Source organism: Mus pahari, chromosome 1 (assembly GCF_900095145.1).
Source record: "Mus pahari chromosome 1, PAHARI_EIJ_v1.1, whole genome shotgun sequence".
Classification (NCBI taxonomy): Eukaryota; Metazoa; Chordata; class Mammalia; order Rodentia; family Muridae; genus Mus; species Mus pahari.
Genome location: NC_034590.1, coordinates 153,126,484 through 153,139,117, shown reverse-complemented (window position 1 = coordinate 153,139,117; position 12,634 = coordinate 153,126,484). Strand labels below are relative to the sequence as shown.

The window sequence follows — 12,634 nt, the reverse complement described above, 5'->3', positions numbered from 1 at the left end:
TCCCAGCAACCACATGGTGGCTCACAACCATCCATAATGAGATCTGATGCCCTCCTTTGGTGTGTCTGAAGACAGCTACAGTGTACTTACATAATAATAAATAAATCTTTTTTTTTTTTTTTTAAAGAACACAGTAAAAAAGAAATCTTCCCACAGCAGATGTGGATCCTTTCTGTGATCTCAGTCTTCCGGTCAGGCAGATTCCAGACGCAGACTTTTGGCTCCTGCCTGTGTGTAGGTGATGCTCTCATCTGCTCCCAGAACAGTGCTTCTCGGCCTGTGGGCTGTGCCCTCTTTGGGAATAACTGGTCCTTGTATATCACATATCCTGCATATCGGATATTTACATTGTGTTCATAACAGTAGCAAGATTATAGTTATGAAGTAGCAACAAGTAATTGTTCAGCCAGGTGGCACCAAGGTGTGAGGAGCCACATTAAAGGCTCACAGCAGTAGGAGGTTGAGGACCACTGCCCTAGAAGAATAAAAACTTCGAAAGCACCACCTTGGGCATTGGCAATAAACATGGCTGAGGTATAGCTCAGTTTTCTAGCACTTTCCTAGTGTGCATGAGGCCTGGGTTTATTTCTCAGCACTGAAATAAAATCTCTGCTTGGCAAGGAAAAAAGCTGTCTGGAAAGGGGCATGCTGGTGTTTGGGTGTCTTTTTCCTCATAATTTGAGGTTTCCCCCTATTTTGATTTATTTATATATTTGTTTGCTGTTTTGAGTCAGGATCTCTCTGTTAGCCTTGGCTGTTCAAGAACTCACTATGTAGACCAGGCTGACTTTGAACTCACAGAGATTTGTCTGCTTCTACCTCCAGAATACTGGGATTAAATGACGTCTGTGCCACCACATCCAATGTAGAGGTTTTATTTTTTTAAAAGCATCCATCATCTATCTATCTATCTATCTATCTATCTATCTATCTATCTATCTATCTATCTATCTATCTATCTATCTATAATCTATCATCTATCTATATATCTATCATCTATCTCTTTATTTATAATCTATCACCTATCTATATATCTATCATCTATCTATTTATAATCTCACTTGTGTATTTATCTATCATCTATTTCTCTATCATCTATCCATCCATCCATGTATAATCTATCTATCTATCTATCTATCTATCTATCTATCTATCTATCTATCTATCATCTATCCATCCATCCACCCATCCATCTATTATCTGTCTATCTATCTACCTATCTATCCATCTATCTTAAGTTCACCCCACTTTTGAGATATGGTCTCAGCCTGTCTCAGGTTGTCCTAGAACTCATTATGTAGGCTTGCCTATCTTCAAGCTCAGGATGATCTTCCCGCTTCAGCATCTCATGTGCTGGGATTAAAGGCATGCTTTCCGGTGCTCATCTGAAAGCATTTCAGTTTTAATAGAAGTTAGTTTTCATTTAAAAAGAACCAGAGTAAACAATAACATAAAAATAAAAACCACAACAAAAACAAGCAAACACAAGAAAAACCCAGCCCGCCAGTCAAACACCAACGCTACCTGGGCAAGCATGGACGAAGCATTTAGGTACCCGGATGTTTAGCATCCCTACCTCATTAGGAGTTAGCTCACGTTTCAAAGAGTCAAGGACCCAACTCCCAGCTGGGATCGTCTTGGGATCAGCTCTTTGTGGATCATGAAGGGGATGATGGGAAACAAAGGAGAAAGGCTGCTGTAGTGTTTAGTGTCTTATCCTCCTCGGTGCTGTATGGCCGAGTGGCCACTCACAGATGAGCCCTGCCTAAGAGACGATGCTTTCCTGAGGGACTCTACTCTGGCCCTCTGGGGATTCCAGTCCAGGTCCTAGTGACTTGGAATGCGGTTCTTTCTGAGTGTCCTCCACCATCGCCTGACATTTAGGTGACTCTCTCCTTTTACCTTTTCCAGACGACTGAACCGCAACCAGCTGCAAGTGTTGCCTGAACTACTGTTTCAGAACAACCAGGCTCTATCCAGACTGTGAGTTACACTCGTGGGTTGCTACCCACCCTGTGTGTGTGTGTGTGTGTGTGTGTGTGTGTGTGTGTGTGTGTGTGCGTGCGCGCAGGATAGAGTCAGTGGCTTTGACTCTGACTCTGACCTTGGCCCCATGTGCCCTACTGGCAGGACAGGACCTGGGTATCACCGCCCAGACCTTTCTATCGGAGTCTGTGTGGGAACTTCTCCAGGCAAGATCTTGAAAGAGTCCTAGTGCATCCAGCTGCACACACTGCTGTGGGTGGGAGGGTCATGGAGGAGGGCGTGTCTGCAACTGTGCTTACAGTCTGCTGCGGACACTCTGACACCCTTGTTGCTTGGGTTGAACCTTTATTCATTCCACTAAGCCCTCGTGAAGCTATTTCTATTTTTAGCTCTGTCTACCTTTAGAATCGTGGGCTCTGTGACCGGATTTAGTAGCAATGGTGTAAAGCCGTAGTTTTATTGGCTGCAAAGCCATCATTTTATTGACCACCGATGCACTTCTTCCAAGTATAAAGGAGACGTGTTAATTGTTGCTCTGTGATTCTCCATGGTTTTGAGTTGCTCTACTGTTTGTTTGTTCTGTTTTGTGGGATCTGGGGTTGGATGGGAGTCTTTGAGACTTACTAAGGAATTTCCAGTGCAGCTGAATCTTCATTTGGCTGCCTCTGTGGTGGGGAGCTCATTATGGGACTACTATCTTGCATAGCAGGATGTTCTTTCTTTCTTTCTTTCTTTCTTTCTTTCTTTCTTTCTTTCTTTCTTTCTTTCTTTCTTTCTTTCTTTTGAGGATTTTCAAATTTTGAGTTAGATTTTTGAGTCCTCTTAATGGTGGTTATCAATCACCATTAACAATCTTGATGGCCTCAGGTGGGGACCACTACAGGGAATGGGGGACAGTCGGGAAACAGCACGTCCATCAAAGGTCAGATGGCCCTGGGTTTTCTCAGTGTAACTCTTTTGGAAGCCAGTGTTTCTTCTTGACCTTTGTACTGTGCTACAAGTTGAGCTGGGGTGTGTAGCCATGCTTCCTGGGTGGCCGGCCATGGATGTCTGTCATGGCCCTGATAATGCAGGTTTCCTTGACAGAAACTCCTTCACCTGGCACCTGTGACTGTGAGAAAGAGTGCCCCACGGCTTTACCTCTGGGGGAGACAAGGTTGGAGAGGCAAACAGTCTCCTTAGAGTCGATGTGAAGCGACCTTGACTCCTAGCTCAACGCTCGTCACGTTTCATATTTCAATAGGAATTTCGGAGCAAAGGTCTTCCACACTTTAACAAATATTAAGTAGCCGGACTCTGTAACCAAACCGGCATATGGAAATCCACTCAAGGACGGAGGAGCCTGAAGAAGAGGACACCTGCTCTTGGCAATCCCCTGGGCTGGGAGCCAAGGGAAGCAGTGGCCTCAAGCTCTTGTGGGGGCGGGGATGGTGTTTCCAAGCTCCACACTGAAGCCAGTACATTGAATACTTCCTGCCTTGCTTCTCAGGCATCTGTTCCCTCGCATTTGGCAGGAGGACATTTTTATGTAGGGCTACAGCCCATAGCTGACTCTGGGCGAAGAGAGATTGTTTCCTTCAGGCCTGTCTCGCGCTCTTCCTCACCACTTTGCTTTGGTGCTGGGGATGGGACCGTGGGCCTCCTGGGTGCTGAGCACACACACATTCTACTATGAAGCTATGCCCCAGCATCCATATTTCTGAATCCCCTCATCTCTGTAAGCAAGGCATAGGAGCCGGCAGGACTCAGCAGAGAATGCCCACTAGCATGTTCCCACCAACATCAAGCAAAGACTTGAAATCATGACGGCACCTGTGCGTCCTGTGCACCTCCGGCATGAGCCATCTTGAAAAGGGCAACTTCTATGGGAGGCGACCAGCTGAGCAACGTTTTATTGGTCGAGTCCTTATTCTTGTGTCTGGGCTCACCCAGGCACCATGGCGGTAACTGTATGGGGACAGATAAGGGAGTGTTTAAAGGTTTAATTGCTGCTACTCTTTGCTTCATCCCCATCATGTTCCTGTGACATAAACATCTGATTACAAGTCCCCCCCAGTCACAAAGCTCTCGGGCATGCTGCCCGAGGACTGGTAGGGGTGACAGTGGGGGTGGGGTTTTTTGTGTAAAGCATGACCATCAAGTTCCTAGACTCCCCAGGGGAGGAACTAAGGCGCAGATATCCCCCTCAGCTACTGGAATTGGAGGATGTTTCTAGTTCTTTCAGTTCACCTTGCTGTCTTGCTCCTCTCTGTATCACCAAGGAGCCCAGGAATCTCTTTGGGTAAGGATGACTTCACTGCCCCAACCATTTGCATTAACCACAGTGTTAACCCTTTTCCTACTTGTAACCACATAGATCAGATCTCTGTAGGGTCTTGGGTCCTACCCCTGGAGACTTGGGGATAGGGATGGTGTTAGTCCATCTTGGGCCTAATGGTGGCAGGGGTTTGTGGGTTCAGCTGGTGCAGTGATCTTCTTAGCTCCAGGTCCACAGCAATCCTTAAGAAGGCACGTTAAGATCAGCACCAGGGCTGTGTTTCTGGTCCCTCTGTTGACTTTCCCTTTGCTTTGAAGGGCTCTGTTACTAAGCCTTTACATCTGGAGAAAATGAAAGACTTTCATGCGGGTGCTCCGCTAATCAGTGTGGCAGTGGACTTCAGAGAAACCAAATGTGCTGGAGAGGGTGTGGCCAGGGTGTGCAGATGGTGCGGTCCGTGGGCCAGCTGATCTTGTCTGTGCAGCTCACAGAAGCTAAGTGTGTCTACGGTGTGTTCTACACTAGCAGTCCCCCTGGTGTCGGGAAGCCTGTCCATTCCTTCCAAATGCACAGCGGATGTCCCCAAGAGGGGCTGTGCCTCGGATCACAGAGCAGTTAGACGTACGGACTGGAATTAGGCACTGGGACTCTGAGGGCCCATAATGCACCTGAAAATGGGCTTAAACCAGGACCTGGAAATTCCACCACTGAGTATCCACCCCAGGGGGATAAGGCCCCAGTATAAGTGTGCATGCTGCAGCGATATTCAGAATATTGAAGAGAACGTTGAAATAACCTTAATGCCTCATATCAGGGGAGTGGTTAGACAAATTCCAGCATATCTGCTTGATGGAGTACTTAAGCAGTCATCAGAAATGGCCTTCGTGGGAGATGCCAAATCATGCAGATGTTTGTGATATCAAAAGCCAGAGTTGTATTGATCCCTGAATTACTCTAAATAATGCATGGAAAATGACTGCGGAATTCTAGCAGGGATTGACTGCGGGTGATTTTTCTCTTTTGTGTTTCCCAGATGTTCTTTAAGAAGGACGTATTGTATTTATGGTAGGAAACCTGCCAGCTTTGAACGCTAATGGAAAGCCCCTGAGTCTGAGTTAAAACTAACACTGGTGGGTAGGGAGGCAGCGCAGTGGTACAATACCGGCCTAGTATACGAGAAGACTCGGTGCCGTAAAACCCCAAACAAATGAGTCCCAGGGGCGTGGTGTGGCTTCCTTTAGCCCTGTGGATCCAGCTGCTCTTTTGTGGGACCAAAATAACTACCAACGTCCCAGGGCTGTTGCGAGGTTGATGAGAGATGAAAACTTTTGTGCCTCAGCATCATTAGCACTGTGGCACATGGCAGGTATCGGGGTATATTGGACATCCGTGCTGGGATTGCTCTGCAAGGAACAAACCTAACTCCTACACCTCGTCTCAGAGTGACCAGGCCCTTGAGTGTAGCTTAGCATCAGTATTGGCTTCCCTTGTCTCTGCAGACACAGCCTGGTTTAGCATTCTCCTCCTTAGCTTAGAATCTTAGCATCATCTCTTCACTGCACAGGGACCTGTCTTTGGCTTTGGCTTCACTCGGTTAATTTTATCTTTTAAAAGAAGGATTTAAATACTCCTGCAGAAATACCCAGAAAGGTCACGGAGGGAGGCTGGGCTGCTGGCCAGCAGAAAGACTAAAGTGTGGCCTTATGGGTTCAACGTGTCCCCCTGTCCAGGAGGTGACAGTCCACCATAGGTGCTGTCTGAGGGATATGCCACACCCGAGTCGCCTGTGGGGGCGGCTGTACCTGGTAGCAGGTTATCTTGGTTTGGACCAACTTTTTATCTGTCACTCAATTCTCAGAGGGTATCCTTTTCATGGACTAACACAGGGCTCAGGTTTGGGGGTAAACATGTTTGAATTTTGATAACTTCTCTATAGCGGCCAATCGCAGACTTCCCTTGCTAGGTGGGGCCGGGTGCTTGTGTGTGCTCTAGTTTGTCTCCCCAGCTCTGACAGACTAGAAGCTCTCTGGGCGGGCAACCTCCTTTACTCATCTTCAAATTGCTTTGGACACTCAGGTTCTCTGGCTTCTGCTTAGCCTTGAAGCCCTTATGCTTCAGATTGACTTCTTGGTCTCTGTAGATTTCTGCAGGTTCGGGAGGGGCAGACAGTGATTGAGGCAGCCCAGAGCATCCGCTTCCCATGTGTGTCTATATCCCTGTCATAAGGACTACGATAACTCATTAACAAGGTCCTGGTGGTGGGAGCCAGGCTGTGGAGCCTGCCCAGCCCTGTGGAAGAATGACTGACCCCCATGACCCCCGTCTCAAGCTGGGTTTAATTAAACTGTCAGCACTGGACAGAAGAACAAAGCATCCCTTCCCGCCAGGGCCCAGCCCCCATCAGAGGCAGGAGGCTACCCACTGAAACAAATAGCTGTACAGAATGGATCTGTCTCGCCTCCGAGGGAAATTACCCGAAGCAGAAGGTGACCTCGCTATTGCCACACGTCCAGGACAGGAGGCAGAGCTGCTGAGCCTGTCCAGCTTCTGAGAAGACGCAGACCGCTGTGTGGGAAGTAGGGCTCCCTGGTGGCCCCCAGCTCTGATGGGGCCTCCTTCCCGTCTGCGCCGTCCCCAGGAGTCTTGCTAGGCGTCCATCACTTCTTAACACCCCTCTTTCCAGAAAGTTCTTGAGCTTTGTCCAGAGACAGAGGAAGCCTGTGAGAGGCACAAGGTGTTAACGATAGAAGTGGCATTACGTAAATGGTTAGAGGAGAAGCTGGCCCAAGCAGGGTCATCTCTAGGGGACTCCTCTGCTTCTACCACATTCTCTTTGTGTCATAAAGCTCTGGGGAGTAGCTGAAAGATGGCTCAGCAGGTAAAGGTGCTTGTCTATGCACACTGGACAACCAGTCTGACCTGGAACACGGTATAGGAGAGAACTGACTTCTGATCGCCACATGCATGTCATGCCATGCGCCCGTATTCATGCATGCATACCACAGACAGACACAGTAAAAAACCAAGACAGAATTAACACAAAAGCCCGAAAACCTCCAAGCCAGGAGCAGTGATGCACGTCTTTAATCTTAACACTCCTCGGGCAGAGGCAGATGGATCTCTGTGAGTTCAAGGCCAGCCTTGTCTACATAGAGAGTTCTAGGACAGCCAGGGCTACTTAGTTAAATCCTGTCTACTACCAACAAAAAACCCAAACAGGCTCGAGAAGGGTTTCTTGTCTGTCAGAGCTGAGGAGACAGGCTGGAGCGCACACAAGCACCTATCTGTGAAGCCTGGGGTTACCCACTCTCGAGAAGTTATTAGAATTCGAAGGTATCCTTCTAGTCACTGAGCCCTGTAGAAGTCCATGGAAATGTCATTTCCACATGCTATTTCAACCTCAGGAGATCTAGGTGATCCTATCTCCCAGACTTGCTTCTCTCTCTGCAAAGTTTTTGTTTATTTATTTTTTCAGGGAATCTGTTTGACTACCGTCTGGGCTTAGAGTTAAGTTAGTCTCAGACAAGAGTCCTGAGAATCTAGGTGAACTCAGGCCCATCTGATCCCAAAGCCATGGTCTTATGGTTAGTCTGTGTCCAAAATAGAGTGAGGTGTGTGTGTGTGTGTGTGTGTGTGTGTGTGTGTGTTCATACAGATTTTCAGGGTCAAGGTTGCTGTCCCAGATCCCACGTTAGTTAGGGGTGGAAGGGCCCCTATTATCACATTCTTTCTCTTTGGTTCCTGCTTAGGAAGGCCTTGCTCCCCTGTGTGCTGGGGGCACACTTAAGTGGAGACCCCTGTTGGGTATTTACTTCTGCCTGCTCTGGCTGGAGTGTGAGAGCCCAGGGCGTCAACCCCCAGAGCAGATGATCACCTCTCTAGCCGGCAGAGCGCAATCTGGGAGAACGAGTTAGCAATTACTGAGTGCTCTGGATTCGCAAAGTGCCTTCCCACCATTAAATCTGTGCATGCTGTCAAGACGGGCGAAAAAAGGCCAGCATCCCACTGGGCTGACTCAGGAGCCTCAGGGAAAAGGGCAGGGCAGCTGGCCTCCTGTTGACAGCTGTATGCCCAGCAAGCCCCTGTGCTCAGCATGGATGGACGTCCACTCAGATCTGGCCCACGCTTTTGGACCCAGCCCAGCCCCAAACTGGCTCAGAATCATGCTGGCTTTCACAGTTATGAACAGCCAGGGTGAGCCCCCTCCAAAGGGCTTCATGGTGGTGCTATAAGGATGCCCGGTGAATGTAGGGCGCTGTACTGGCATAGCTAAAGCACTGGACAGAGCAGTGCAAGGCAGACCTAATTCTTAAGCCAGAGAAGACAAAGCAGGGAGATGCAGGCAGGCAGGGGCAGCTTGGGGAGACGTAGGGAGTAAGGGGTTTTTCTCTTGTATTTTGAAGTCTACACAAATCATTTTGCTAAGGTATTGCACTTTGGAAAATTAATGAACAAGGGATTTAGTTGTCCCATCAAGGAAGGCATTTAACAAAGTCTCAGCTAGCATGGAAATATTTTTACTTTTTATTTTAAAAAAATTTGATGTGTGTTTGGGTTACTGTTAAGAAAGGGTCTCAAGGTCCTCTTCATATGCATTATGGTTGTGTAGCTGGGTGTTCTTGTGGGACTCCTAACAGTGGGAGTCGGGGCATCTCTCTGACTCTTTTGCCTGTGTTTAGGGCCCTTTTCTACCTACTGGGTTGCCTCGTCCAGCCTTGATATGAGGGTTTGTGCCTGGTGTTGTTGTAACTGGTTATGCCATGTTCAGTAGATACCCCTGGGAGGCCTGCTCTGTTCTGAAGGGACACAGAGGAGCAGATCTGAGGTGGGGGAGATGGGAGGTGGGGGGAAGAATGGAGGGAGGGAAAACTGTGGTCAGGATGTAATGTAGAAGAGAAAAATAAAAGAAGAAAAGATGTTAATAGGAGCATGCATTAATTAATAAGCATGTTCTATGGAGATTTAACACTGGCAAAACCATGATTGAGTAAATTGGAAAAACAATTATCCATATTGGTGCATGAAAACCTAGGATGTTAAGGTTACCGATTGCTTTGGGGCAAAGAAACACAAATTTAATGGCAAAAAAGAAAAGAAAAGAAAGAAAAGATAGGGTCTCACTAATTTCACTGTGTAGCCATAGCTAGCTTGCAACTGACTCTATAGACCACACTGGTCTTGAACTCATGAACTAGTGTCCTGCTTCTGCGTCATGGGTGCTGGGACTGCAGGTGTGTACTAGTATGCCTGGCTTAGTGTTCAAGTTTGCTTATGGGTGTTTAGTGTGTATGTGTGTGCATGCGTGTGCAGATGCCCACATACACACATATATATATGCATACAGGTGTGTGTGTGTGTGCGTGTGTGTGTATGTGTAGACATGTGTGTTTGTGGAGGCCAGAGCTGGTGACCAGCATCTTTCTCATTGTCCTCCCCCACTTCAGGTGTTGACAGAGTGTTTTTCATTGAATCACACTAATCATTTAGACCGGCTAGCCAACGAGCTCTAGACATGTACTTGTTTCCGTGTTCCTCCTCAACCCTTCTCCCAGTGCCGTGGCTACAGATGTGAGCTGCTGTTCCTGGCTTTTTATGAGAGTAATGGGGATCTGAGATCAGGCCCTCAATCTTATGTGGCGGGTGTTTTATCGACTGAGTCATCTCTCCAATAAGCACATAAAAATTAAGTTTAATATCATTGCAACGTGGGGTTGTTACACAGCCATCTGTTCAGTCTTTCATGCCAGACACTTCCAACTCCTCTCTGCTTTCAGTTGTTACAATTCTGTGCAACCCTATGTCTTACCGCGGGGGAACTGAGGCCCACCGGGCTAAGCACAGTACAGCATGGCCAACTGTTGGCAGATCTGGCTCTGGAAGCAGGGGACATGCTGGGCACACGGGCTCACCAGGCCACCCAGCTTTTTGTCACAGAAAACCTTGGAAACTAGAGAGTTGTCAAGAAGAGGGTGCTCCCAAGGTCTCTAGGAAGGTGGGTTTAAGTCCTGAGGAGTGCAGTGACACATGGGAGTGGAAGTGTCCGGGGACACAGAGGACGCCAGCTGCCCCATGAGCAGGGTTCTCACTGCTCAGGGTGTTATGGAGAGGTCCCCTGGGAACAAGCATAGATGGATTCAGACTTAAACTCTTCTAGGGGGAATCTGGAGTTGCTGACAGGCAGCGGGAGTCACAGAAGTTCTTGGACAGTGAGGTGACTAAGCAGGTAAGGCTTAGGCCCTCCCTGTAAAACCTCCTCTCCCAGCTTCCTGCACCTGAGACAGGGTGGGAGGGCCATTGGCCCCCAGCTCAGTCTCTCAGGCCTCTCCCTCAGTGGTCTGAACTGGCCCCTCCTTCATAGGGAGGACTGGTTACTGCTTCCTCCGTGCCCTCTTGACCGTTTATGACACTGTAGTAAAACATATACAGCGGTCGGTCGTCTTAACCAGGGAGAATGCTACTTACTCTCCAGTGGCATTAGCTGCACCCCATCACCACTGTCCACATGTAGATGTGGTTTCCCCAAACCTGTCTCCTTTAAACAGTGGCTCTGCCTCTCTGTTCTGCTTTCTGTTTTCAAGGACTTGCCAGTCCTATGCCACGTAAATGGACTTAATGGCACTGTTGTACCAACATTTCTTCATTTTACTGACTAGATAATACTCCGCCGTCTGGACACGCCACCTTCCCTTTATCCAGCCAGCCGCAGATGGCCCTTGGCTTGCGTTGCCCATCTGTGCCATCTGAGCAGCCGTTGGAACCTCAGTTATAGCCCGTTTGTATTCTTTGTAATCCGGAGTCTTCCTTTCCTCACCGGCTGAAGAGTCTCACACAGGGCTTGGGGTTACCTTGCTTTCTTTGGCGTAAATGGGTTGTCAGGCTGGTGACCCTCGCCACGTTCCTGCTCAGAGCCGGGGTGGAGAGCACCAGGCTTTTCCTCCCTTTCCTCCATGATTCGGGGATCCACGCTGTGCATCTGGGTCGGGCTCCTATTCAGCGCACTTGCTTCCACACGACCTGGGTTCAGCCTTGGCCTGTGGCCAACAGACACCGTGCAGGTTGCCCAGGGCTCGGTGCTGGTGTGCAGGCTAAAAGCGTCTACTGCCGGCTTTTTAAGTGCTGTGTGGAAAGAGTTGTCTGGGCCCTGCGATGAGGGCAGTCACAGAAAGCCATGAACATGACCCTTGCTTCCAGGAGCTAGAGAAGTACAGATCCAGTGTTTGAGGAAAAAGAATGTTCTTTGCTGCTGGAGGAGGTGGGTAGGAGTTCTGATGAAGATGGACTTGGGAGCCCTGATAGTCACGTGCACGTAGGTAGGGTCTGATGGGCCCTGTGGTGTGTGTGTGTGTGTGTGTGTGTGTGTGTGTGTGTGTGTGTGTGTGTGAGAGAGAGAGGGGGGGGGGCTTTGTAGCCTGAAATGCCCTGGAGTTTTGATGATGACAGCCTGGGACCTAGCATCCCTTTTTGTCCCCTCCTTGAAATGGGAACACTGTAGCTCGGGTACTTCCATTTCCTGCTTGGAGATCTTAGGACACATCAAGGCAAGGGGTCCCAAGGAGCTCAAAGGACAGCTGGTGGAGTTCCTCAGGACGCTCCAAGTCTGTGCTAGAATTCAGTGTGCTATTGCATGCTGTCTTTGGTTTGTTAAGCCGTGCAGTGTGGGCAGACTCTGTAGTCAGCCTGTGGGGTAAGAAGCCCTGCCTGGCAGCTGATTGATTTGGGAGGATACATTATTGATGCAGATACTTTAACAACCCAATTCTTTCAACTGCTGGGCTTGGATGTGTGCTGAGGAAAGTTAAAAATATATGTATCTTTTCTAGGCAGGAACCACTGTTGTGTTAGCTGTTCCTGCCCCGACTCTTGCATCCGTCTCGAGGTGGGGACTCCTGGATGTCCATCCACCTCATAGCTGTCTGGCTTCATCCCCAGCATTACTGAGGAACCTGTAGGAGCCTAGTCTTGGTCCCAGGGGGTTCAGAGTGTCCCTATTATTACAAGTAGTCTTGGAGGTGCGGGTTGGGGAAAGGGGCAGTAAAAACTGGTTCAGATACCCCCAAGTCTCTCCCAAGTACCTGGCTCTTTTGTACTGTCTTTTCCAGAACCCCAGCCAGAGCTGGCCCTCACACACACACACCCAAGTGTGAGAGTGGGCTTTACGGGTCAGATTGCGTCTAGTGCCAGGGCTCGCTATAAGACAGCCACTGTCAGGCTAGAGTCACCAGAGCCTGTGAAGCGACAGCAGGCTCTGCTGAGGTGACTCGGCAACAGCTTCCTAGCAGTACTCACAGACTTGGCTATGAGCTGTACATCTTCTTTATTAAAAAAAATATTAATAATTGGGTGGTGGTGGTGGTGATGGTGGTGGTGATGGTGGTGGTGGTGGTGGTGGTG

General features: G+C 48.7%; 1 protein-coding gene across 2 annotated transcripts in view; it reads left to right on the top strand.

The window, feature by feature from the left end:
• Positions 1-12,634, top strand: part of Slit1 (slit guidance ligand 1) — a 143,989-nt gene that overhangs the window by 23,613 nt on the left and 107,742 nt on the right. For both annotated transcript variants that reach the window (XM_021209708.2, XM_029534854.1), the window contains exon 4: positions 1,912-1,983. In XM_021209708.2, the coding sequence (XP_021065367.1) occupies positions 1,912-1,983 (72 nt within the window). The remainder of the gene's footprint in view (positions 1-1,911; positions 1,984-12,634) is intronic.